Source organism: Heliangelus exortis, chromosome 12 (genome assembly GCF_036169615.1).
Source record: "Heliangelus exortis chromosome 12, bHelExo1.hap1, whole genome shotgun sequence".
Lineage (NCBI taxonomy): Eukaryota > Metazoa > Chordata > Aves > Apodiformes > Trochilidae > Heliangelus > Heliangelus exortis.
In genome coordinates, this window is record NC_092433.1 from 2,673,949 (window position 1) to 2,701,948 (window position 28,000).

At 42.0% G+C, this 28,000-nt stretch overlaps 2 protein-coding genes across 2 annotated transcripts in view; one reads left to right on the top strand and one right to left on the bottom strand.

Moving 5' to 3' along the window:
- SYN2 (synapsin II) overlaps window positions 1-28,000 on the top strand; it is a 176,402-nt gene that overhangs the window by 88,368 nt on the left and 60,034 nt on the right. The gene's annotated exons all lie outside the window — the stretch shown is intronic.
- On the bottom strand, window positions 982-28,000 carry TIMP4 (TIMP metallopeptidase inhibitor 4). The gene is made up of 5 exons (XM_071755422.1): window positions 27,745-28,000; window positions 7,890-7,987; window positions 2,628-2,742; window positions 1,864-1,988; window positions 982-1,765 (listed from the first exon to the last, which is right to left on the bottom strand). The coding sequence occupies exons 1-5, from the start codon at window positions 27,878-27,880 to the stop codon at window positions 1,568-1,570; spliced, it is 672 nt and encodes a 223-aa protein (XP_071611523.1). The 5' UTR covers window positions 27,881-28,000; the 3' UTR covers window positions 982-1,567.

Sequence of the window (28,000 nt, forward strand, 5' to 3'; positions counted from 1 at the left end):
CTTGAGCTGCTGGGCAGGAACAGCCCTGGGTGCCCTGGAAATGCCCCCCTCAGGTCAGCAGGAGTGAGCCAAGTGTTTGTGTTCAAGCTTTGCAGAGTCCTGAGCTAACCAAATGACAACAGAAGTAACTCAATTGCTGCCTGTTGTTCTAAATTCTCATGTGGGGAATACACAAGGGTAATTTGTAGCCAAATTTGAACTGAAGTGAGAAAAATGGTGAGAATTGGAGAGAATGAAATATGCCAGAAGAGGAACAGTGTGACAGTTCCCATCCAGTTTCTAGGACTCAGGCTAAACTTTAGGCAGAACTGTCTAAACTTTGGCATTTACTGAAATAATTTCTTAAGTTTTGCCACTGTGACTTGTGCTACTTTTGTAAACTGAAATATGAAATAAGTTGCTAACTACACTAATCAGTTCATAAAAGGTCAGACACTAAAAGCTGAAAGGCAAAGTATGTTGTACCACTTTTGTGGTACAACAAGGTCATGAGTTACCAAACTCAGTAGGACAGAGTACAATGGGTATTCAGGAGTGAAAAATCAGTAATGAAAATTTAAACTAGGAAATATGGTCAGATATTTGAGAGCTGTTTAGAAATCATTTTCAATTCAAGTTAATATCTATTGCATGTATTTTTACATCAGTTCCATGAGTTGCTAATCCAGGATTTTTAAGTGTGCTGAAATACAGTGACCTAGTGACATATTTAGAGAGCTGGTATCAAGTTCTACGACTGCCATGGTGGTGGATGGGATTTCTTTAAATATGAGCAGTTTCAGCCTTTCATTATTTGTGTTGCTCCCATAAAACACTGAAGCGTGAGAACATCTGGCTTTTCCTTCAACAGGGTATAGCTCATCCAGAGGAATATTCAGCTATGGGGTAAAAGGATTTGGATTATCAAGGCTGGTTTTTAACTTAGTTGTCAATAAAAGTTACAACTCTGTAGATAACAAAAGCTGTGACATAACTAACATCTAGAACAGGGAGCAGAGATTGTTTAATCACTGGAGTGTTCAGCGTGCTTCAAGAGATTAGGAAAAACAGGGGGGGTTGAATTTTTTTTTTATAGTACATTGTTATAATACTTTACATATACACTGTACAATAATTCTTTTGTATCAGAAGACTTTCATACAGAAAAAAAACCCCAACAACCAGTTCTATAAAACATTCCGTAGTTCATCAGAAAGATTTGGAATAAACCACGGGGTCTCTTAACCTGTAGGTTAACAGAAGCAGGGGACAAAATTCTGGCAATTCTTTTGTTCTTGTACATTCATATTGGAAAAAAGGAAACTTTTGTTTTGCCTTGGAGGACACAGAGGAGCATTCTCAGCTTGAGCCTCCCTGTGCAAAGCATCACTTTACAGAGTAGCTACCTCCAGGAGATTTGTTCCTCATCTTGCGTGAGCGCCGGTTCCACGGGCTGGGATTTCAGCTGGGAAGGACAATTTGGTTTTGTTTCTAAGCAAGAGCTACATTGGAGGGTGTACAGTTCAAAGCTGTGAGCGTGCAGTGTTGGATGGAATTGGACTCCAAGGCTTTTTCAGGAGCCATCAGTTTAAGGTTCACTGATATCAATAAATTCTTTCTCAGGGGGGGGACCGCCTCGGTACCAGCTGCAGGTGCCATCACTTCTCTTGATGCAGGCATAGTGCTTGGCTTGGTGCCCATACAGCTTCCTCTCTATCAGCCAGTCTGTCCAGAGGCATTCATTTGGTGCAGTGATGGAGCAGGGCACCATGTAGCAGGTAGTAATCTAAAGGGGAAGGAGCAGATTGGTTCAGCACATGGCAGGTGTATAAAACCCCAGCTCCCAGCAGTGGAAGCTGCTGGTGCGTTTGGTTCTGGACTTACTTTGCAGCCACAGCCCATCTGATATCTCTGATTGAGGCTCTTCTTTTGAGACAAGGATAAATCATCCCATGGCTCAATGTAGTTGCATAAGTGGATGAGGACTTTGCCATCACTCAAAATTTGCCCTAGAGCATGGAAAAGAAGAAAAATCAAGCAAGGAATTTTGGCTTCAAAATCGCAAAAATGCCTCCAAGTTTTTAACTCACTGCCCCAAATTAGCCACATGGCACACTTCTTTTCTAGGAATGGAATTGTAACAGGGAGAACCATTCTGCTGATTGCAAGCTGGATGAATGTTACAGGTTTAAGAATGGTATTTTTCAAGAGCTGTGGATAATCTGCCAGCAGAGGGTGGATACAAATGCAGTAGCAGCTTAAACTAGATTTCAGGACTCTATAGAAAAATCTGTAATTGCTTAGAACCCCAAGTCTGCTTACAGCTACACATGAACTGTCTCATGAAACACTTGCATTCCTGTGAAAATCAGTACTGTTGGAGTTTAAAGAGTTGTGACATACTAACTAATTGCATAGCTACTGGCTTTGACTTCCTTTGAAACTGCTTGAAGATCTTCAGATGAAGGATGGAAAATGTAAGATCACAGTCTGATTACAGCTTTACCAAATTTGTACATCTCCTTGTGTTTGCATCATTTAGTACTTAAATATATATATTTTTTAACAAGGATTGGCATATTTTTCCAAAGTCAATTTTAAGCATTTAATTCTAGTTTCATAGGTACATTAGTAGTGTTAGATTTTACCTGTCAAAAGATACTGCTTTTTGTTGTTAGCATCTAGTTTCACTCCACAGAGTGATGAATCAAAAGGGGTGTAGACATACTGGACATCCTTCAGCTTTTCAAATCCTTTAAACATCTGAAAATTAGCAGAAACAGAAAGTAAGTAGTGGAAAACAATCATGAAAAAACAGTTGCAAATGACAGCTGGAAGAAGTAAATTGGCCATCTCTAAAAAGGCTCTGAAATCTGAATTTGTATGAGGAAATACCAACAATTAGACCCCTTCTCTATGAAATGAAATGTCTGTGATTTTTAGAAGGAAATTAGGTTTTAATTTTTTAAAAATTATAGGTTCTAAAATGTGTTTTTTCAGTACTTTTAGTGGATCTTTGAGTTATATTCTACCACTACCTTCCATCTATGGGTAACGCAGACACAGCCTTCACCTCATCACTGAGAGATGAATTTATCAACTTATTTATACAGAAAATTTGCTCTTTGTCACTCACATGAAACATGCAAAGAGATTGACCATTGCTCTTGTATTTTCATTAAAGCAAGCTGCTTTTCCACATCCAGAATTTTCCCCAGTGCAAGCTTCTCAAATAACTGCTGGCAGCTGGGACCCAGCTCTCAGAATTGCTGGGCTGGGGGGAGAACCAGAGCCTGGGAAGCCTTCAAATGGGCTGCTCCTTAGCCAGCATCTCCAGCTATGAAAATCCTGCCCTTAGCAGATCAAACCAAGGAAGCATAAGATGCTAAATCAACTTCAAGATGCTTGTCATCACCTGGGGTGACATCACCAAGCCCTGGTCCCCCTGGGGCCTCTGCTCAGTGACGTGGTGCTGTGTGCTGACAGCTCAAAGCTCCCCAAGACAGGCTCTCCCCTCTCCAGCTGGCCTCACTGGAAAATGTTTTCATCTTACTTGAGTTCCCTCAGGAGATTTAAATAGTACAAAAAAATTACACAGTCATACGTTGATTTTTATTTTTTTTTTCCCCTCAAGGCTTATTTATTGACTTTAAAAAAAAAAAAAAGCCAAAGCTGTTGTCAGGGAACTTCTGGTCCAAATATATCAGATGTGAGTTTGAAATACTTAGTAGGAAAAACAGACACACCAAATGAAAACCCAAACCAGTATCACAGAATCACAGAATGCTTTGGGTTTCAGGGGATGTTAAAGCTCATCCAGCTCCAACCCCCCTGCATAGGCAGGGACCCCTCTCACCAGCCCAAGTTGCTCAAGGCCCCATCCAGCCTGGCCTTGAACCCTTCCAGGGAGGGGGAAATTTGCACAAAGCAGGGGTAGAAATAATAGAAAAATCTATATCAAAATGCAGATGTGTCACATTTTATTAGCCAGAAGACATCTGGTAGGTGGGGCCAGGCAGGAACAGGCTGCACATGTGCTCTGCAGCATCTTGCCTGCCCCAGCACCTCAGTCACAGCTTTCCTTACTCCTGCTCAGAGCCATTCCATCCCTGACATCTTTGGAACTTGAATCCACAGCTGCTGCTGCTGCCTCCAAATCTGGATTATTGAGGGTGTGGGTGCCAGGCACAGATCTGTCCTTCATAGTGACTCTGTGGGCTGGCCAGGTCTCCTCTGAGACTCCACACTCAGAAACCTTTGGTTAGGCTGCAATGTAGAGGAGGGAACAACTTTTCTTTTAGTATGTCTCTCACTCCTGTGTAAATGAACAGTAGGGGCAATGTGCAGGCAGCACAAATTGATTTAACTGTAGGAAAAATAGGTATAATGGAGATCTAGGCAATATTTAGATGAGTTTGCTGTTTGTTTTTGTGAGGGTTTTCTTCTTAGGTTGGTTGAAGTTTTTTTGAATTTACATCTCTGGCCCAGCTCTGGTTTTGACCTGGATATTGATTAAAGCATTTCTTAAGACTTTAATGCCCTGTTTAATTCAGTAAATTATATTTGATTGTCTCAATCATATTATCTCAGCTGCTGATGCTGTGAATTCTGCCTCTGTTAAGGGGTAAGATGGCTGGATCAGGTCCCCAAATTTATATCTGGGGTTCTGGTAGGGCTTTGTTGAGTCAGGAAAACAGGGGCAGGGTTTGGGAGAACAGAAAGCCTGGTACTAAAGGCTCTGTTGCCACAGTCCCTGTGCTGCTGAGGTGGGTAACCAGGACCTGTTGCTATAACATTTTAGAATATTTTCTTTTAAGACTACCTGGAATACTTGGTGTGTCTTGGGCACATTCCTGTTAAATACATTCTTCTTTCTTCCTCACTCTCTAAAACTCTGAATTCAGCTACCCCATGGCTTATTTTCTCAGCTTCTCATGGTGACTGATGTTTAGCTTTAAAACCAGTTGTGCTGGAAATGGTGGTGGTGTTGTGTTCCCATGTATTGCATGGGAAATACTTGGCAGTTTGGCTTAAATTGGTTTTATTTGGTAGAATGTTTGGGTTTCACATATAACAGCAACATCTTGGGCTGATGTTGATACCCTGATGGTGTAGGACAGTGTCACAAAATGGCACTTTTTCTATATTTGGGTGGCTCTTCAGAATAAGTATGGTGGCCAAGCTGATAGCAGTAGTGTTATGAAGACAAATACTCAATTGCATAAAAATAATGGATTTTCTTATCCCTTGGGTATCACACTGTAAATGTCACAATTTAAAAAACGTATGGCTTCTTAATGTATGAAAGATGAATAAAGCCCATCATTATTCTTTTCTTCATTTCTGAAAATGAATTAAAAAATAATATACAACGTTTCTGTCTAAAAATACCAGTGTTCTAATGCTAAACCTACTGCACTGGTTTTCAAACAACAAATCTAGTTTTTGGAACAGGAGTAGCATAAACCAGGGGCACTAATTATGTTATAATATCTTGTTAATTTGATGTTATAATGTCAGAGATTAATGTATAAGAGAAGCTCTGGGGCACTTGGCTGGCTTCCCAGGGGCAGTAAAACGTAACCATTAGAGGTTCTGTGCTTCTCTTGCTACAGGGGAGAATTGCTGAGGGGAGTGCAAATGTGGCTTTGAAAATATTCACCCAAACTAACCCTGGGTTGATGAGAATATTTTAGCTAGATAAGTCTTGGAGCTCGAATGAGATGATTAGGGAGTCTGTTCTTAATTTCCATGGGCTATAAAGTGAGTTTTTAGCATATCCCTGGCAAGCCTGGAGACTATTTTACCATTTGATACATGCTTTGGGTTTAGATTCTTTTAAACTATCAGCTGAGAGAAAGGGGAAGAAGCAGTGTTGGTCAAGTTACTGCTCTGATCAACATAGTTCTTGGTTGTTGAGGAAACAGACAGACAAATGAGGCCACAGGTCCATGAAGCTGGGAGTGAATATCTCTGACAGGCTGTTTCTGTGATGGTCTTTGTCAGTCTTTGAGGAGCCAGATCTGGCTGATTGTATGCAAAATTACACTATTCCAGTTGTTGGCTTTACACTGTTTAAAAGCAGGAGCAATTTAAAACTCAATTTATGTGACTTGATGACTTTACAGTCTTATCCACAGCACTTCCCTATTAAACTTCTGTTAATTTAGAAGTATTTCTCAATATTTTTTCAGTATAAAAATATATAAATTTTAAAATTTATATATTTAAAAAATATATAAATAAAAATTTTTTCAGTCCTCTTTAATTTGTCTGCCACCTCAAAACTATCTGCTCAGACTACAGGAGGTTACATCACTCTTTGCCAGCTCCTGTCTGATTTACCAGGCTGAGGCAAAGTTGCTTTCTGGATTTGCTTCACGACCCATCCCACGAGAGCTCTGCAGTTTCCAGAAGCTGCTGTTTGCTCTCCCACTCTGGGTTGCAGAGGTTTCAAACAAAAATCCTTTCATTGGGTTTGTTGGAGCTGGGCCCCAGCACAGCTGAGCAGCCTCTGTGCCAGCCTGGGAGCCTCAGCTCCTACCTCCTCTTAACCCTCTTCAAGCCAGCAGAAAGAATTGGGAGGGGGGGATCATTAAGACCCATTTGCCTGTTGTCTAAACTTGTCTGTAACTGATGTAGAGCATCATTTATTAGGAAAAAAATCTTTCTGGAATGCCCTTCCTTGCTGACTTGCCTTCTGAAGTGTGAGGTTACTCAGGTGTTTCAGGGCAGCAACAGAAAATTGAAGCACTAGTGGGAGGAAGGAGAACTGGTCTGGTATTTATCTACTTATTTCTATAAAGAAACGTTTGAAAACATCCTTAACAGTTCAAAAAGACAGAAAGTGGCAGATGGTGAAGAGTTTTGGTGTTTGTTTGAACGAGGTGAAAAAAACTGGGCTTGTTGAAATTGCTATAAAACCTTAACTTGTGTGATAATCACCCCTGTGAATATTTTGAGGGATTCTTATTTTTCTTTGTAAAAGTCCTGTGAGATTATCTACCAAGGCAAGCTGAAGGACTGGAATTTTTTTGAAAGCTGTTCACAGTGATCTCCTGAAGTGCTCCTAGTAAATGTGCTAATGCCAGTCTATACAGGGACCACAAAATAATATTCTGTGAAAAGTGGGAGCTAACAAAACTTAAAATAAATGAGCAAAAGAGACCATCAATTGATAAATTCCAACTGAAAGACATCAACCATTTGTTGTGTATTTTAGAAACAGGGAGATCCCAATCTTATTTACATCAGTGGTGTTTTGATGGTGACTTGAAAGGGATCAAGATATCTCCTCTTATAAAGTACATGAATGGATACATCTCCTTATTGGAGCTGAGCAAATAAAGGAAAAATCCTCTGAGATTCTGAGTGGAGCTTTGAGTGCTCCAACTTTGTGTTTGCTTTCCTAGCAGCATTGATACAAATGGAGTTTTGTTTATATGGATATCAGGAAAGGACTCCTCTTACTGCAAATACCCTGTTTGCTTATGAATCAAGGTCCTTGCTGTTTCAGCTGGGGCTCCTTTCCTGTGTTTGCAATGTTTGCTTTAAACTTCTGAAGAGCTGCAAAATCATAATGCAACAGAGATGATCGAGTCTAGACCAGAAGCAGCAAATTAAACACCATTCCTAGGCTGAAGGAGCATAAATTCTTCATAAAGCAGTTGTGCATAACAATGATTTTCATAATTTCATTGCAGTATAGTTTAACAAGTAGGTCGTGAAGGTCAGTGAAGGTCAGAACAGCTTTTTTTTTTTTTTTTAAATCCTTGCTTTGCTTTGTTCTGTGTAATTCACCCAGGTCTAACTGGGACTTGTATTAGCTTAGAGCACTTCTGGCTAAACTGAAATTATTACACATATGTTATCAGCATTGAACTTCAAAGTAGCTAAGTGATTCCATGTACCTTTATTTGTTTGATTTCATACCGGATCATTTTGTGGGTATCAAGAGGATCATCACTGGCAGGAACCACCTTTTCACTGGATATTTTTGCTCTGATCACTGTAACAGAGAAAAGGATTTAAAGGCAAATAAGCATAATGCCTAATTTTACAAGCAACAGTGAAAATCATATTGATAGATTTTGGCATTGGGTTTACACTTAGCTAGAAGTAAATTTTAAGACTCGTTGGTGTAAGAACACTAAATTGAGTTGAAAATAAAAAGAAGTGGGTTGCCTGTGATAGAAATCTGAGTTTTCAGGAACCTGGGAGTTGGGTACCACTCAGTTTTGTCAAAAACTGCCCATCAAAGTCTTCGGATGACTTGAATCCCATAACATTTTAGAAACCATCCACCATTATAACTAGGAGGCAAAGGAAGAGGACACTCTGTACATGAAACAGGAATTGTTGATCAGTTTAATAAACTTGATATTTACACTCTGAAAGACTGCCAGGAGAGATAAAAGCTGCAATTTTATGTATGAAATCAGAAGACAAGAACAGTCTTTGATTCACTGTCCTGAGACTACAGCTTCCAGCATTTTTCTTAATATGTCGTTGCTTATGTTAACCTGTGGAAAGAAATTATTCCCTCATTTGACACATTTTATTTCCTAATATTAGGAAATAAACCTAATTTTATTAGGTTTTAACCAAGGAATTTTTTTGAAAGAAGAAATTATTTGCTTTCCTCTCTGAGGCATCTTGTATATACTGTTTAAAAGAAACCAGGACCATTAGGCACAGAGAATAATAGGATTTGGGGGATATTCTATATGTCCATAATCCCTCTGGGGACTTCTACCCCAAAAAAAGTATTTGAAGTCCTGGTTTTGCTCAGTTCTGGATGACCACTCTTGCAGCCCCTCTGCAGGTGTCCTTGTAGAACCCACAGTCTGTATCTGCATAGAGGGAAGAGTGGCAAAGGCTGGACCAGGGCCACCCAAACCCCACACCCACCCCAAGGCCAGTGTGCACTTGGGCAGAGATGGAACTGTGCCAGGACCATCTGCATTTTTGGGTGGGAATAGTTGGATTTGCTCTGTCTGCCCCAGGTATTGCTTGAGGCAGCGACCAGAACACACTCTTCAGCACAAGGGCAACTCTCAAGCACCTTCTTTTTAATTTTGTTTTTATTTTTCAGGGTGAAAGGAACCATTCTATCAAAATGAGTATGAAATGGGCAGGGTGTTTCACAGAATAAGTGAAAAGCCTTCAGAGCTCTTGTCCAACCCCTTGCTCAGCTTTTTTAGTACACTGAGGGCTGTGTCCAGCCCTCCAGCTCTGGGGATTTGGTTGACTTTCTGCTAGCCAGGGATGCAGATTCTGCAGCCTTCCTCAGCCCCTGTTCCAGTGTCTGACAACTCTTACAGTAAATCCCATGCTTCCACTTCACTGAAAAAAAACCCCAACCAACTCAAGCTGATGCAGAGGAAATTTTTTTCAACCTCAAACTCATGCTTTTCCCCAAAAAGCATCTCATTGGTAGGTTGGCCTCTAAACATCATATCTAAAGGAAAGGAGGAAGAAATCCAGATTGCTGTTTTCCTTACAGCCAAAAAGAGGTCAGTCTAATCTAATAGTGGGCAATTCTCATTTCCTCACTGACTAGCAGAGCAAACTAGATGTAATAATCAGCACAACATAGACTCCTACAGCTTCAAAACCTGAGTCCTCAAGCTTTTGGCATGGTGCTGCCTCCTCCCAAGCCTTTTAAACTCTTTAAAGGACCTTTTTAAATGTATGGGTTGGACTGGAAGAGTTCTTTCAAGTATGAACAGCAAATTCCTCAGTTCTAATGGTAAGTGGCAGCATCTCTTTAATCATCTGCACATGTGCTATGTCCCCACAAATTAACAGGATTTCTCCAGGGCTTTGATCTCATTCCATGACATGCTGTTTACACAGGAAATCTTTTCCTGCCTTTTCAGTACAAACATTGGTAGGATGGTTAAAGCAGCTTTCCCTCTTATGTACAACATTGAAACATTACTCATTTTGATATTTTTAATGAATTCTGCTTGTTGGCCTCTGAGAGGAACATGCCAGATGACCACTCAGAGGGTCTCCATGGAGTTATGTGAGGCTGAAATCAGTGCTTTCTCATTCAGAGATCTTTTTCTGGGTGTGTAGAAGAAAATGGTGCCTATTTTTACATTGTGTGTATTTCATACATATGTTTGTTTAAAAGAAAGCTTCCAGATGGCAGAGGAAGACAAAATTATGATTTTTCTTTTGAACAACAAGACAGGTTAATTGTCACAGCATGTCTAAACCTTTAGTCATTTGGGTTTTACTTTTCTCCTGAAACAAGATTCAAATGCTCACAGATCTTATGGGCCTCTTAATCCTTCTAAATTCTCTTTTTTTTCTGTGCTTTAATATTTTTTTTTTCACTCAGTGTCGTCAAGCTGTCTCCTGAAACCTCTTATTCATGTGGTTGCTTCTGTTTTTAACCACAAGCACTTCCTGGTGGAGCATTCCTGGGCTGCCCATCTCCCTCTCCTCACTCGTGGTTCAGAGGGAGGGGATAGCTTAGGATTCCTCCTCGTCTGCACTTCTTTTCAAGACATGGTTTTAAGTATACCATGGCTGGCTTGGCTTCTCCTCTCTTTGGCTGAGAACAGCCTCAGCTTGTTTAGGGTAATAATGTCATTTTATCTGTCAGGCAGTTATTGGTTCCTTATGAGGAATTTGCATGGATGAAATACATATGCATTGCCTTCAGATTCTGAGGCCAGGAATTCAGTCTGCTTCCAATTCGTTCTGCATTAAAAATATCTCCTGTTCCACAAAAGAAATTCATTCTAATACTTAAGTAGGAGGATGTGGCATTTTCTTGGGACCACTGTCCCATAATTCATGGCACTGTGATAAAATGTAGGTTGTCTCAGGTGACTGAGCTGGAAGGAAGGTCACAAACTGGAACACAGGAGGTTCAACCTAAACACGACCTTATGGCAACCTCAGAGCAACCTTCCAGTATCTGAAGGGGCTACAAGAAAGCTGGGGCTGGGCTTTTTACACAAGTGTGTAGTGAGAGGACAAGGGGAAATGGGTTAAAACTTGAAGAGGGGAGATTTAGGTTAGGCTTTAGGAAGAAATTCTTTAATTTGAGGGTGCTGAGCCCCTGTCCCAGGTTGCCCAAGGAAGCTGTGGCTGCCCCATCCCTGGCAGTGTCTCAGCCCAGGTTGGATGGGCTTGGAGCACCCTGGGCTCTGGGATGTGTCCCTGCACATGCAGGGGTTGGGAATGGATGAGCTTTAAGGTCCCTTCCAACCCAAACCAGGCTGGGATTCTATGAGGAAGAATTTCTTCACTGTAGGAGTAGCAGAGCTCTGGCCCAGGCTGCCCAGAGAGGTGGTGGAGTCTCCATCCCTGGTGACATTCCAAACCCACCTGGATGCCATCCCATGCAGCCTGCTGGATAAGCCTGCTCTGGAGGTTTGGTTGGATGATTTCCAGAGGTCCTTTCCAGTGTCAGGACATTGTGTGGTGCTGTGAAGCTGCTGTGCTAGGATCCTGGGGGTCAGGGGTAGCCTGGGCACAGGAATCATGCCAGGAGCTGCTGGCTGGGGTTGTGGTCAGAGCAGGACCAGACCTGGTTAGTAAATCAGCCTGGCTATTGGACACTCATTATTAGAAATGCTTTAGGGCTATTTTTATTCCTACCTTCCTGATTAATAGTCAATCTCTCCCAAGAATTTCTGCATCAACAAAAGATAACTTGGAACTGGGTAAAGGGCAGAATTTATTCAGGGTGTGAGCAGCTATATTTGTGTTTATACAGTCAGGGTGGCTCTTATACAACACAGAAGTGTTTATATACAATAAGGGTAGAAAATTAGGCACTAACAACATCTTGCCCAGACCTGTCTGGTTTCTCTTTGAAATCAGCTGTGCTAATTCTTTTTCTGTAAATAAACTGTACCCTCACCTTGCATACTAGAGATTTTTATATGATAATGAGGATCTACTTATGCTAGAGACTTTTTTTACAGGAAATTTACTGCCATGACATTAATTTTACCACACTGCAGTGACACAGGCAATGAAGTATTTTTTTATCAAAGAGGAGACCCACAGAATGGAGTGGTGAACTGGTTATAGAATCAGAATAACAGAAATCCTCACCCTTAGTCCACTGCAGTTCCTAAGTTGCCTAGCTATTGTTTTTTTAGAATTTGAGTTACATTAATGAAGGGAAAGCAGTCAGTGAAGAATCTCTCTTATCTTTGCAAGTTAGTATTAATAAATAATGTACTTCACAGAGCATTATTGTAATAATACAATAAAACTACAAATTTTAGGGTTATACTATTTAGCCTTTTTCCTTAACCTATTGGTCATAGTACTATTGTTTGAAGACAGGAAACTTCACTCAGCAAAAATGATCAGTTTTATTACTCCTTGCCTGATTCCCATTGGAAGCAAAATATTTCACCATCTCCAGAATTAAGAGAGACTTACAGATTATTGTGATGGATGCATCCAGTTTGGAATATTAGCTGCACTGGAGTTTTCACTGGATCAGTGATAACTGGTTTAATACCTGTAATTCATAAATTAGGATATTATTTGGTTAGGGAGCTGCAGCTTAATGCAGAACTCCCTCATGAATGAACTCCAGTCCTTCCACACCATGTGGGGCAGTGAATAGCAGGACAAGGTTGTCCAGACTGGGATGCTTTAACTGCTTTTTGTAAAAATAAGGGCTAAAACCCTACATCACTGGCACTGCACCACAACCAGGCAGCCACCTAAGCTGCAAGAAAAACTCTTATTTCTTCCCCATCCTTTCTGCTGAGTGTTCTTGCTGCTTGGGGCAGGTCCACCCTCCCTAAGGAAACCAAAGCAGTGGGTCCTGTCTTGTCCACTTAACTACATCCCCCCCTTCCAGATGTGGGATCAGAAGTAGGAGCAGCAATCTCCTTCCAAGAGGCAGCTTGGGGAAGAGCCTGTGTTGCAGTTGTAGCCTCCAGTTCACTTCAGACCAAGTTACAGGCTGTGGCACAGCTATTGGAATGGAAATTTAAGCATCATTTTTAAGCAGTCTTACTCTCCAGAGAACAGGGAAGTTTCTTTCATATCACAGGAGTTTATAATCAGAGTCAGCTTTTCCACAAAAGCCTTGAAATGAGAATTAAAATCTGTGTTGACAGGAAAAGCAAGGTGTAAGTAAAAGGTTGTGACAATGGCTTGTGGAGCTTTTTTGGTTCTGGTCTTTGATTGCCTAAGTTTAGCCCTTTCACTTAATTACCTAGAGTACAATGAGTGATTTTTGAGCATTTCTTTCTACCTTTCTCTCCAATGCTGGTCACTTCAGTCACACTTTTGTCTAGCAGGGAAAAAGGCACAAGGAGAGGGATCTCAATCAAAGTGTTTTATTGTTCTGTTGGGAGCTGAGGAAGGCATTGCAAATCTTTGTAGGAACAGAAGAAATCACCCAAATGTGCAAAACTAGAAAACAAAGGTGGTTTTCTGAAATTCTGCATCAGTCAGCATAATGCAGTATGAAATAAAGCAGAACGAGGGCCACAGAATATGTGTGTACATAATTCTGAATGTTCCTATATTCAAATAACCTTTTATATATATATAATAATGTCCAAAATGAAAACATTGACATACATGATATGCAGCTTTCTCCTCACCTTTCTACTATATGTTTATTTATAATTTTACTTATAATTTTACACCTCTTTGGGGTGCAGTGGCTGAAACTTCCTACATAAACGTATCCAAAACCTTGGAGGATTTGCTCTCCACAGAGACCTGGAGCTTGTTCAAAACTTAATGTTTCAATTTAAAAGTTGTTCTTGTCTAAAAGCCTTGCTTGGGGGAGCAGGATTTGGGTTTATTTGGGGGTTTTTTGTTTTGGTTGTTTGTGTTTTTTTTTAAACACAAGTCTTTATAGACTCTTCTCAAAAGAGATTGATGAAAGAGGTTTGTTCTTCTGGATTTTGCCTCGTTGCAAAGGCTTTTGTGAGATCCAGCAGAATTTTATATATCCAAAGAATATATATATTCATTTATATATCCAAATGAAAGAATTTATATATCCAAAAAGAATTTATATATCCAAAGAATTTTATATATCCACTGCTGCAGAAATTGCAGTCATTTTTTTTCAGCTGCCTCTGTCCTTGTTCTGTTGTTCTGATCACAGGCTAAAAACCAGGGCTGGAATATGACAATGGCTTTTAGTGCCTCTTGCATCAGGCTGCTCCCTGGAAGCACTTTTCAACAGAACATTCTGTAGAATGGAGTCCAAGTTGCTTGTTTGAAGCTGGAAAGGTGAAGTTTTTAGGTCTAATCATCTAAAATAATTCCATGTTGTAGTGGGAAACAACTGAAGTGACTCTGGGCCTCAGGGGCCATGTAGGGTGTCTGGGAAATGGTTTTTCCTGCTCCTCTGGTGCTGGGCATTTCCTCCAGTTATACACTTGTTCCTCCATTCTGAGCTCTCCATTCTTCATTCTGATTAGAGGGCTTCTTGTGAATCATTTGTAAGATTATATTTATACTCTTTTGTATTTATGTGCTTTTTTGAAACCCCCACCATGCAATGGGGGTTGCCTTCCTACTCAGTTGAGTGTTTCAAATTTTACCTGGTGGTGGGTTTTTTTTTTCCATACCATCTGGTAAAGATAGGCCTGTCTGGTTTTAAGAAAACAAACTCCTCATTTAAATGAACTGTAAAAGGCTTTCTTAAATCTTTATGCCTTTAATTGTTTTGTGTTATCAGAGAGAAACCTCCAGAGCTTACACATTTAACTAATCAGGGATGATTTTCATATCATTATTGGATAAACTACTTTGAGTATTGGGATAAATGTGTCACAGAACACAACTAAGCCACAAGCTGCCTGTTAAACACTTGCAGCCACAGGATAGGGGATTATTTTCAGAATATTTACCTGTAGGATTAAGAAAGAAAGGGGTTTGTTAGCACTCTGTCACCATCTCTTTGTTGTGGATCTTTTAGGACAAGGTTGCAGTACACAAGTGTTAAAATAGTTTGTATTGTGTTAGAGAAGAAGGGGAGCAGGTCTGGTGATCAGGTTTTCAGCAGTTCTTCAGTTTTGGGGGTGAGTTTATTCAGCAGAGTCAGTATGAGACTGGGGAGGAATCACAGGAGGGACTGTAACTCACTCCTTACAACCAGAAGCTGCTCCAGGTGGAATTCCTGTGCTCAGAGCAATCTTCCCAGAGCACACCCCTGCAGGGCACAGTTGCTTCCAGGTGCAGCAAGGATCTATCTGGGACTGGCCAAGAATTGAAATGTGATTGAAATTTGAAATCCAACTGACTAAAATCTGTAGGAACTGGCCTCATCTGCCATGTTCAACTCAAGTGATGGTGAAATAATACCAGTCCAAGCTGAAGGGGTAGACCCCAGAGATAAAGGGTAGACACACTCTTTTCTTCACCTTTTTTTGTCTCTAGGTGCTATAGAGACTGCACCCAGCATATTATGGTTTAATCTTACAAATTCTTGAAGAACACTGCCAGGTAATGCTATCAAAGCTGTCAGGAACACAGTTTTGAATACTTGGATTCAGTGAGTACAGAGATGTGACCACAAATTCTTTAGACTGGGAACTACATGCTGGATATAGAATCCTAGAACTGGCTGGGTTGGAAGGGACCTCAGAGCTCATCAAGTCCAACCCTTGCTCCACTCCCCCCGTGGTTCCCAGCCCATGGCACTGAGTGCCACATCCAGGCTCTTTTGAAATATCTCCAGGGATGGAGAATCCACCCCTTCCCTGGGCAGCCCATTCCAATGGCTGAGCACCCTCTCCAGAAAGAAATTCTTTCTAATGTCCAACCTAAACCTCCCCTGGCACAACTTGAGACCTCTTGTGCCCTCTTGTCTTGCTGAGAGTTGCCTGGGAAAAGAGCCCAACCCCCCCCTGGCTCCAACCTCCTTTCAGGGAGTTGGAGAGAGTGATGAGGTCTCCCCTGAGCCTCCTCTTCTCCAGCCTCAACACCCCCAGCTCCCTCAGCCCTTCCTCACAGGACTTGTGCTGGATCCCTTCACAGCCTCCTTGCTCTTCTCTGGACCTGCTCCAGCACCTCAATCTCCTTCCTGAGCTGAGGGGCCCAGAACTGGACACAGGACTCGAGGTGAAATGCTTCACTTTTCTTGCAGAGAGGGAAAAGCCTCAGCAGGTGAGGAGAATAATCTGAGCCTCAGAAAGGAAGAGGAATCAGCATAGGGTTTGGTGCAAGAGACAAAAATCAATGAGCCCACTAAATAGACATAAAAGATAGAATAGATTTCTTGGAAAGAATTCTAAATAAGAGTGTGCACTGGCTGCTCATTTACATAGCTTACAAGACCTCCCAAATGGACAAGACATTGTCCTACAACAGAAGTTTTAGTCCTTACTTCAGAGGAACTCTCCCATCTGCACAGCATTACCCCTTTCCCTATGCAGCTCTGCCATATTTTTAACTAAAATGTTAAATTATGCTAAATTATGCTAAACTGCTCAGTTATATAACAGACTTACACACCACATTTACAATTGTTCAGCTTTGAGTTTCCCCAATGAAGAAAGCAAATTCACTTGCCTAAATATTTATGTAGTAGATGTTCATATATATATAGAAAAGTTTCTTTCTCAAAATACTGATGGAAAGAAGAAAGAAGTATTAGCAATGCAAAAGGAGCTCCACAACTTTAGTTGAAGCTCACTGATGCTGCCAAGAGATGAAATTTATCAAGGCAAATATTATTGATATTAAAATAATGGTTTAAAACAAGTGCTTAAATACCTAATGTAGCTTTACATGTACTCTGATATTATTAAAGCAGATTGTTTCAGAGACTCAGAAATAATTTTTAGGAGAATACAGCAAATACACTGGTTCCTCTCTTCATGCTGAACTGTTTGCCAACTGTAGCTTCATAAAAAGGCCACAATTTTTTAAACCATGTTCCCACTTAAAATTTTGTTTTTCTCTCTTGTGTATCCAAAAGAAAAAAAGCTCTGCTGGTTCTATAACTCCATTTCTCATGTTCTGAGTTGAGATGATCTCTACTGCATACAAAGAGGTCTCTACTCCACGTTTTCAAACACTACTCTGCTTTTTATTGCTTCAAGTTATTTGGTGTCCCACTTACAGACACGTAAATCCTTTTCTTTATTTATGATAAGTAACCTGAGTTCAACTCTCAGGCAACTTGCACTTTGGAAATTGACTCAGATTTATTTGTGATCATTCAGAAATCTGTAATGGATTTACTGGAACACTGAAGGAGCTTCACCTTCCATTCATTTTTGTATTGAATTGTAACCTCTTAAAAAAATAATTTGGCATCCATTTGGTTTAGGTTCTGTCCTTTTAATGTGAAATATGTCAGTTTCATTCTTTCCTTTTTTTTTTTTTTTTTTTTTTAATATACATTTCTATGGTTTACTCTGGCCATAATTCCTCCTATGTCAAGCAGTCCCAGTCAGCTGGACACCAGTTCAGCCGTGGGTGTCCAAATGGTTTACCCACCACTGGTTTTGTTGTTTTGTTTTTTTTAATCAAAATTTCCTGATCAGCATCAGCACCTCTGAAAAATACTTCCACAGTATTCACAAATACTCCATTGAATTCAGTTTGGAGTTATTTTGTTGTACAGGAGAGTTTATATCTTGAGGGGGAGAGGGTGCAGATTGGAAGCTGAGTCCAGGTACTGAATATATTTTGTCCAAATGGTTCTTTTGGTATCAAAGATGTCTCCTAGGTTCTGGCAGGAGTGCTGCCAGGTTACTGGTGAGAAAACCAGTTGGGTGGTAAGCTGGATCAGACAATCCTGATGCAATCAGACAGTCAGGTGCTTTGAGCATCACTCTTGTTGTCACAGCCATACAGTGCAGGTGTTCCACACAGGTTGTCCTTTTGACCCTTACAGTGTCAAGGAGATGGGAATCATTCTTTTCAGCTGTTGATATCTGAATTATTATGCAAATTTTTAATTGTTCCAGACTTCAACAGAGAGAAAGAGGTGATGGCTTCAGGCTAGCTGCAGGGATGTTAGATCATCCTAATTCTCTTGGGAGCAGAAACCCAACATTAAACCCCCTGCACTTTCTTTTTTCTTCTGAGCACTATGCAAGATGCTGTTGAATGATCTTTAAACTTTAAAGCTGAAGAAGAACAAATGTGTTTAGCAAACAGCTCATCTATCAATTTATCTTTCAACAAGACAGAGCAGCAAACAGCAGTTTCATTTCCAAACTGTAACCCAAGTCAGATGTTTTGAAGCTGTTGTACTGGTTCAGTTCTCCATACAAACAGAACACAGCTGCAGCAAAACTGGCTCAGTTCTGAGGGAATCTGAAAAAATCTTTTCCTCTGTGTTCCAGAATGGTTTTCTTAACTCTAAGTCTCCATTGTTACTCTTCACTCTTCCTCCACAACTCTTAGACCCAAAGTCCAGGAACCTTTAGTTCAAAAGATGATTATGCTCTTCAGATGTAAATTTTTCCTACTTGTATTTTATTTGTTTTTTCTTTTCTTAGTAATTTTCCCTGCTTTGTATTTTCATTTTCTGCTATTTCATCAATAAATGCTCACAGCCAACTATAAAATAATTGAGTAATTAACTGAACCACATGTTCTGAAATCACATGAAGGAAAAATACTGGAACTTGGTGGACTCTTTGTCATGGGTTTATTGGATTTGTAAGCACAGAACTTGTTGAAGAATGTAACTGAGCAGTAATAGGCTTTTTTCCCTTTATTTTATGGAGAAGGATATATGGAAAAGCATTGTCCAGTGTTGGAGGTCCTTCCAGATGCATGGGAAGGGTGAGTGTGGTGAGATAAGAGTTATATCTGTACCTGAAAAATCTGTTCTGTAGAGTTAAGTTTTCTCACTTGGGCTGAAAGAACTCTCCAGAAGTTTCTGAAGGGAAAGAGTAGTTGGAAGTGAACATTGGGTCATTCTGCTAACCCAAAGGAAAACAGAAAATGGGGAGAAAGAGATGGTGGACAGAGCTGTGTATATTGCACATTAAAGGGCAAGGTGACAAATGCATTTGAAAAGATTCAATGTGTTTATCAGTATGGGTCCCTCTACCTTATTGATATGGCCCCTGTGCTAATGGATCAGTTACACAAGGCACCAGTGAAAAACATCTTTCTTTTCTAGGTGATAAATGAGAGTATTTCATCTTTATTAATAGTGTTTTTATTCAGGAAAACATCCCACATTCCAAAAAACTCCTTGAAAAACCCATGAACACTTCTGAAGTCGATAAAGCAGATACCAAGGATTATTTTACCACCATTTTTTGTGGATATTTACTTGCACTGTGCTATTTTTTCAGTGCAACTGCTTTGCAGAAATTGGTTACTCTTGTGTTCCATTAACTTGTGCTAATCTGCATCCCAAATGCATCTCCATTTGAGGTTTTCCAAATGTGGGAGCTCACTAGGACTCTCAGGTAGGTCAGGATTTTGTGAATCTCTGTGTTTTTGGCTCAGGATGGAAAAATTCCTTGTGTTGAAAGCAAGAGTTGATTGGATTTGGCTTCCTTGTCAAGCCAGAAGATTATGCAGTTTTAGGGTTTTTTAATTAGGAGAATACAGTCAGTTTATGAGAGCCAGGCTGTAAAATCCAGTCTTCATAAACTTTCAAATAGAAGAGGTGAGGACATTTTCTAACAGATACGTGGTGTTCTTTTAACTTAAATACTACCTAAAAAATAGCATGATTTCCTAATGTTGGGCAAAGTCAGTTTGATTTTTCTGCACTGTTTTCACAGCTGCTACTCATGTTACCAGAAACATTTCTCTCTGCTTCACAAGCCTCAAATACCACATCATTTGACTAGCAATCAACATCTGCCTAATTTCAGCAGAAGAATAACACTCTCTTTATGCTCTAAAGTCTGTAGAACAACATCCAGAATGTTATTGCAGATTTCCATTCATAGCTGCATGCCCCATCCTCTGGGCGGAAGAAACCCCACGTTACTGAGATACTTTTTAATGAGAAAAGTTAGGGATTTAAATTGGGAGATTAATAGGATTAAGAATTTGGCAGCCTTTCATGTTCTGTGTTTTAAATTCTTTAATCTTTTTTAGTCTCAGCTTGCACTTTTGTTTTCAGTGCAGTGTGTAGAGTGCTGGTTTTGAAGTTGTGGGGGTTTAGTTTCTTAGCACAATAATGGATGCTTTGAAATAAAAGTAACACAGTTCCTGAATTTTCTTACCCTGCATTCGTGTCAGTGTTACTCAGTTACTTCTAAATCACACAACCCCCTGAGGTTGCATTTTACTACACAAAACTCAGCTCTGGTTTGTTTGGGTTTTTTTTTTGTTTTTTTTTTTTTTTGCCCTAAAGCTAAATTATTTTACTGTTGTCAACTCTGATCTCATGGACAGGGGTCGTGTGCTCAGTGGATTTGGCTCCTAAAAAATCTGCCCTGGGGTTCAGTTTCCTGATGCCACCTCGTTTTACAGCTACAACTTTTCAAGCTGTTGGGAACCCTGCCATGAAAAAAGTCCAAGGGGCAAAGGAGGGGACACAGTGACTGTGTTTTTCCAGCCTGAGCCCCATTTTCTTGCATCCATGGCTGGGGTCTGAAGAGCACTGATTACAGCAGGGTGGAAATGATTCCTTGCACTTGCAGGATATTGATTCAAGTCACATCTTCACAACTGAAAAGCAACTTAGGGGACTCACTGAACGTGGAAATTTGGAGTCAGTTCTCAAAATGTTTGCTTCTGTCTTAAAAGCTCCAGTGGATCCAGGGTTAGTTCTGTGTTATTAATTTAATACTTCCTACTCCCAAACAGGAAACTCATTCTTTATCCTAGGAAGCTGTTTCACTAACATTTTGGGTAAATGTTAGCTACAAATGGAAGGGCTCAAGCTGCTGTTCCCAGGTCAGCACTCCAGCAATTCACTGAACAGGAATATGGGAAGGAAACAGCCAGCAAAGACAGGTCCTAAGTATTCAAACAGCACTGCATCTCTGCAGTCAGGGCAGGAAGGTTTTGGATTTCTGAAAACAATTAGGAGTTTCAGGCTACAATGCCAAAAAATGTATATATACTGCAATTATAACCAGTGATATATATACATAGACACTAATGATGGGCCTTTGCAGGGCTGCAGATACTTTTTCTTTAAAAGCTTCACTCTAAGCACATCAGTAGCTACTTTAAACTAGGAAACTTCCTAGGATTCCTGTTGTCTGGGGTTTTAAAATTTGGTTTGAAAGTCCTCCTCAAGTATAAAAAGTACTTTAAAAGTATGCAGAACAGACAAGTAGGAAAAATCACTATATAATTCATACTTGCAGGGGAACTCTACCCCCTTTCCTACAGCTGACCTTGGTAGGACATCAGAGGTGAAAGCTGGGTTTGGTATTTATATCATTTATGAGTCTGTTGAAATGTGAGGTAAGGGTAAAATGTCTATTTCTGAATAATTTTTGTTGGTGAATTTAATATTAGCCATATAATGAAGAGTGGGCAGTGGGGAGGGTATGACTATCAATGAGCACTATGTGCCAGCATTCTTTCCTGTACACCCCTGGGACTCTTGAGCCCAGGACTGGAATTCAGATTTTCTCAGCTCCTTGCTGAGATAGGCTAAAGAGAATTACCTCATTTTCAGCACCTCTGCATTAAACCTACCAAATCTGACTAACAGCACTTTAGAGATTAGTATAATTCTTCCCTGGTTTTTAGGTGATTCATTGGTTCTGTAAATATTGTTCTGGCAGTGTGCTCTTTTCAATGGCACTAAAAGAACCTTGCAAACTGTGTTTTATAACAATTCTTACAAGAGCTGTGCTCAGGTGCTGTGCTTTCACTGGTGTTTGGGGGTAGCAAAAGTCCACTACATTGAATTCTCAATTGTTGGAATAGAAACTCAGCTTTTTTTTTTTTTTTTTTTTTTCTGTGTGGCACCCCTGAGAAACTTTATCTGCAGAATCCTTTCCAGTTACTCTAGAAATATACCTGTGTGTTAATGTCACTGATTTCACAGAATCCCAGCCTGGTTTGGGTTGGAAGGGACCTTAAAGCTCATCCATTCCCAACCCCTGCATGGTCAGGGACACCTCCCACAGCCCAGGGTGCTCCAAGCCCCATCCAACCTGGCCTGGAACACTGCCAGGGATGGGGCAGCCACAGCTTCCCTGGGCAACCTGGGACAGGGGCTCAGCACCCTCAGATTAAAGAATTTCTTCCTAATGTCCAGCCTGAATCTCCCTTCTTTCAGCTGAAAGCAGTTCCCACTCTAGAGGAAGGACACAGCTAGGAAGCAGTAAGATCTGCCCTCCATCACTGCAGGTCACTAGCCAAGGGCTACAACCTTTCCCTGCTATGAAGAAGTCTAAAAGGCTGCAGGCAGCTCCAGGAGGTGAGCCCATGGCTGGCAGTGAGGTGACAGAAAGCATGGCCAGGGACCTGCTATGGGTCTGCCCACAGCTGGATCTGGTGGGGCCACCTGACCCTTTTCAAGCAACAGCTTCAGGGGTTGGGATTTTTTAGGGGTCTCTTGAAAACCTCAGAGGAGACCCCTGTGCTCAGCCCTGGGGAGGCCACAGCTTGAGTCCTGTGTCCAGTTCTGGGCCCCTCAGCTCAGGAAGGAGATTGAGGTGCTGGAGCAGGTCCAGAGAAGAGCAAGGAGGCTGGGAAGGGATCCAGCAGAATTCCTGTGAGGAAGGGCTGAGGGAGCTGGGGGTGTTGAGGCTGGAGAAGAGGAGGCTCAGGGGAGACCTCATCACTCTCTCCAACTCCCTGAAAGGAGGTTGGAGCCAGGGGGGGGTTGGGCTCTTTTCCCAGGCAACTCTCAGCAAGACAAGAGGGCACAAGAGGTCTCAAGTTGTGCCAGGGGAGGTTTAGGTTGGACATTAGAAAGAATTTCTTTCTGGAGAGGGTGCTCAGCCATTGGAATGGGCTGCCCAGGGAAGGGGTGGATTCTCCATCCCTGGAGATATTTCCAAAGAGCCTGGATGTGGCACTCAGTGCCATGGGCTGGGAACCACGGGGGGAGTGGAGCAAGGGTTGGACTTGATGAGCTCTGAGGTCCCTTCCAACCCAGCCCATTCTATGATTCTATAAGGTTTCTTGTATCCCTGTCTTTAGTGGTCTGTGATGTGGTGCTTGGTGCTGGTGTGAACAGAAGTGCTCCCAAACACACAAAGGTTAATTAGAGCAGCTTCATTTTGTGCCAAAACCCCTGCTGGAGGTCATCATCCACCTGAACAGTGGGTGATTGGTGTCAGTGTGGTCACAGCAAACACTCCCTGGGATCAAGAGCCTGGGGAGTGCCTGTACCAGAGTGAGAGGAAAACAAAGTATGATTTCACTGCTCCTTGGAAAAAGCACTGTCTACATTTCTAACACACTTTTCAGTGCTGGTTTTCCCCATCAGACAGTTGTAATGTACAAATGAATCCATTCCAGTACAAAACTAGATATTATATTGCAGAGAGGCAAAATCAAGGGACACCAAGCCATGGAAGTTTTAATCTGAGGAGCAGTAACAAAGAAATAGCATCTTGTACTTTTTAACCCAGAGGAGCTGACTTTGAAAACTTAATTGTGGTGTACTTAAATAAAAATTTTACTGTTACTTTTCAATGTGATTAAAATTTAATACATCATCTGGCACATCTTTACAATGCCTGATCTCAGTGATCTTATGAGATTTTAACAGGCTGAGAGTGCTGCCAAGTTCCAGCTATAAAGCTCCCATTGTGTTTTGGTACATGCCACTCTTCTCCAAAGCCACAGAACTAGTTTCTGAGGCTATGTGACATGTATATTTGTACTCAGGATCTGGTAGTGATTTCTTTTGGAGTGTGGTGCCCAATTTTCAGTAAAAATATCATCTATGTTTGAGAAGGAGCAACAACTGTAGGGCAATTTAAATCAGAAAGAATACATCTGAGTGGACAGGTAGGGTGCTGGTGTAGCATAGCTAAGAAATGCCAAATATTTACTGGTTTGTCCTACTGCTTGCCAAAAAAACCCAAAAGTAACCTTACCCCAGGGGGAAAAAACAGCATGAATGAAAAGTGACATTTTGCACAGGAATCTGTCCTCTCCACATCCACCATTTCTCTCTCCAGATTGGCTCCTTTGCTGTGAACTTTGGTTCAGAACTGAGTCCAGGAGGGCTGAATTCAGAGGCAAAAAGGGAAATCTCATCTCTCACCTGGGATTCTCTCTGCTCAGGGAGGTGGTGGAGTAACCATCCCTGGAGGTGTCCAAAAATTGTGTGAGCTTAGCTCCTGAGGAGCTGGTTCAGTTGTTCTGGTGGTGTTGGGTTGATGATCTTTGAGGTCCTTTCCAACCTTTAATGATTGTATGATTCTATCCTATAAATTCAGCTGCATCCATGGGTTTTTTCCAAAGAAAAAGCCATTATCAGAGGAATACTCTTGCATCAGCTCAAAACGCTGGTGCCTGCTTACTGAACCTGAACTTTTAGCACATCCCCATCCTCTTTCCTTTCTGTAAGGACAAAGCCTGATCCTGATCATTAACCCCCAGCCCCATTCCTTGTGGAAATCCTCTTGGAAGTGTAGGCACTCACTGGGGTTGCAGGGCTTTCAGCAGATTTTAGGAGGGCCTCAGCACAAAGGGAAGGCATCTCCCTTTTTTGATGAGAGGTGCTAGGCACTTGAAGGAGTGAGGAGAGACCTGGTTTTGAGGTGAAACTTTAAGCTACTGGGAAGTCAATGAAGTCTGCTCAAATAGCTACAAAATCCCACCCTCTCAAGGCTGGGGGGGTGGTAACAACCTTGGGGTTGTTACCTTGGGGTAACAAACTCAAGGACAGCAGGACTGGCACATCACTCTGTCAGGATTTACCCCCCCTGGTTCCTGCTCTTCCTGTGCTGTACAACCACAGAGCACCTGCAGGGCACTTCCCTTCTTCCTTGGTTTATCCAGGACCCGAATTTCTTTCTGCTCTCTTTCTGTCAGAAACCCCACTATTGCTCTCCAGGTACTTGGGCTGGCTGGAGCTGGGGATGTTTACAAAGAGAGTAAAGCCACAAAAGCCTCCTGACAGTAAAAGACAAAGTGTCACAGCACTAATCATGGGAACAAAAGTGAAAGAGAAAAGAACTTGTCCCAAACTGAATTAATTTCTCTGCTTGCTTTTTTCCTTGGGTATCTGGTATAAATGCTGAGGTTTCTGAGTGGCTTCACTCATTCAGTTAATGGCTCAAGTCATGTCTATTGCTGCAGCCTCCTCCTCCACCCCCATTCTCACAACACCCAAATCACAAGTGATCCAAAAGGAAATTTTAAAAGTTACAGAGATGTCAGGAAACTGAGAACTAATGCAGTAACTGAAGTACATCTGGTGCTCTGTGAGTATGACTGAGTTTTTTCTGCTTTGCTGTGGAGTTTAGAGGCATAAGATGGTTTCCTTTTTTAATGATGTGCTAAGGGTTTGTTCTGCAAGGAAATACTTGAACATGTTTGTGGGTGTAGAGATACAGGAACTTACATGAAAACAGTTGAATAGTGCCCCCAAATAGCTAGATAAGCATTCAACCCCCATAAATTCTGGTGTCTGAGGAGCTGCCCCTCTCTTTGTTTGTCAGGGTTTTGGAAGTACGAAAAATGTTGAATTATAAATCTTCAATTTAGTCTTCAATCTTAATTTTTCTTTTTATTATTATTATTATCTTTGAGTATGGTGATATTAAACAGGGGAAGTCTGAGGTTTGTCTGGGTTTCCCAACCCCTCTGAAGAACCAGGTGCCCAAAGGACACAGCTGTGGGGTAGAACCAAGCTGAGCTGCAGAGGTGGAGCCTGCTGCACCCCAAGGGGGGACAGAGCTGCACCCCAAGGGACAGAGCTGCACCCCAAGGGGGGACAGAGCTGCTCCCCAAGGGACAGAGCTGTACCCCAAGGGGGGACAGAGCTGCACCCTAAGGACAGAGCTGCACCCCAAGGGACAGAGCTGCCCCTCAAGGGGGGACAGAGCTGCACCCTAAGGTCAGAGCTGCACCCCAAGGGACAGAGCTGCACCCCAAAGGGGGACAGAGCTGCACCCCAAAGGGGGACAGAGCTGCTCCCCAAGGGGGGACAGAGCTGCACTCCAAGGACAGAGCTGCACCCCAAGGGGGGACAGAGCTGCCCAGAGCTGCTGGAGCTTTCTGCCCCGGGCTGGCCACTGGTGTTTGCTCCTGCACTTGCAGATGCCCCTCTGCTCTTCTCCAGGTCCTCTCAAGTACTTTTGCACTGCTTCTGCAAGATACTACTGTGGCCAAAGTAAATCAAATCATTCATCCCTAAATGCTCAGAGCAGGATTATGTGTACCCAGTATGCACATATTTATATGAAGGAATTAGGTCCATCTCTCAGTCATTTTAAAAATAGCATTTCTATATATTATAAATTATATGTATTAAACAAAGGGATCCTTGATCCTTCACTTTCCTTAGCAAAAGGATGGAATTTACTTAAATAGGAATATTTAGATAGGCGAGAGCTCGGCATCAAGTCTAAATATAAAGTAATTTTATTTTACAGTCTTCAGGATTTAAGTACAAATCAAGTCATATATATTTAATATTTGTAAAATGTGTCTAAGGCTGGAATAAATCTCAAGGTATCTAATAGGAATGCCCGGGATGGCTTCCCTAAGGAAGTTGGCCATAAAGAGGAATTTTGAGTTGCAACTGTACTGTGAAATTGTTTATTTAGAGAAAAGTCTCTACATTCAGACTCTTTAAAAACTTCCACTTGCTTGTGCAGAGGAACGCAGCAAACTAAGAGTGAAACACCCACAGGAGTTAAGCTCCTGCTAGCACAACTTCTATTTTCTTTCCCACCTCAAACAACACCCAAGTTTGCAATGCCCGGTGTAGGTAGCTGAATGAGAAGGATTGCTGAACACAACCAGATTAAAAACCAATTTAACTGATGGCTACAAACAGAGCTTGGAGTTTGTCATGGCCACAAAGATTTTCTGTCAGGGCACAAAAGCAATGAATCAGTATGCAGAAGGTATTGCCTGCCCCATAGAGATGCTAATTTTGTGACACTTTAGAAACTCATGTTCTGCATTTACTGTTCACACTAGATGGAAGCCAACCAGCCTCAGCCTGAGCTAATGAAAGCAAAAGACTGCAAAATGTCACATTTTCTTATCCCTAGCAGACTAATTTTCAGATCTTGGGTTGCTTTCGGTGAGTTGTTTGACAACCCTCCTGCTGATGGAATATCAGGAGCAGAGTTATCCTAAAGCCTGGCAAGCTGGGTTTGGACGGAGCTGCCCGGTCCGGCTTATCTGCCGAAAATAAAGGGCCAGTTTCCTGCTCCAGTAGTTTTGGAAAACGAAGAGAAAAACCACAACAACAAATTGAAGGAATAGGAGTGTGGCAGAACAAAGATCAAGTGTTCCGGCGCGTTATCGCTGGCGACTTAACATCTCGGTTTAGTTTTTTCTTTTGGTTTTTCTTCTCTGAAATGCGATTAGAAATCTCTAACTGCATGGCTCAGGCAGGGCAGGCACATTTCGGTGGAATATTGGATTCCAGATACCGAGAAGAGCAGGCACTGGGCAGTTCAGGTATCCTGACTCCAAGCCGGCACCCACTAGAGGATCCGCTCCTATTAAATCCCCCAGCAATCGGTAACCACAAAACGCTCGTGGGGGGGACGAGAAGAAACAGAACTACTGCTATCCCCCCCTCACCCTTCTTCCCCGTCCCCTTTTAGCCCTCTGTTTCATCTCTGCAGTCATTTCCATGGCAAATCCTTGCCCACCTGGTAGCCCCCCCTCTGTCCCTCCCCCGGGCCACTGCCTGGGACTCACCGATGGCCGCGTCGCAGAGGAGCTGCTGGGGATGCGCAGGGGCACAGCTGCAAGCCCCTGCCAGCCCCTTGTCCCCGGGGCTCAGCACCAGCACCAGAACCGCTGCCAGCACCACCCGGCCCGCCCCGGGACTCATGGTGCTGCTGGAAGGCAGCCGGGAAGGGCTGGAATCGGGAATCTCCCGCGGGCGGGCTGGGCTTCGGCAGGCTTGGGCGGCTGAGGAAAGCCCTGGGATGCTGGCTGGTGGTCAGGGACT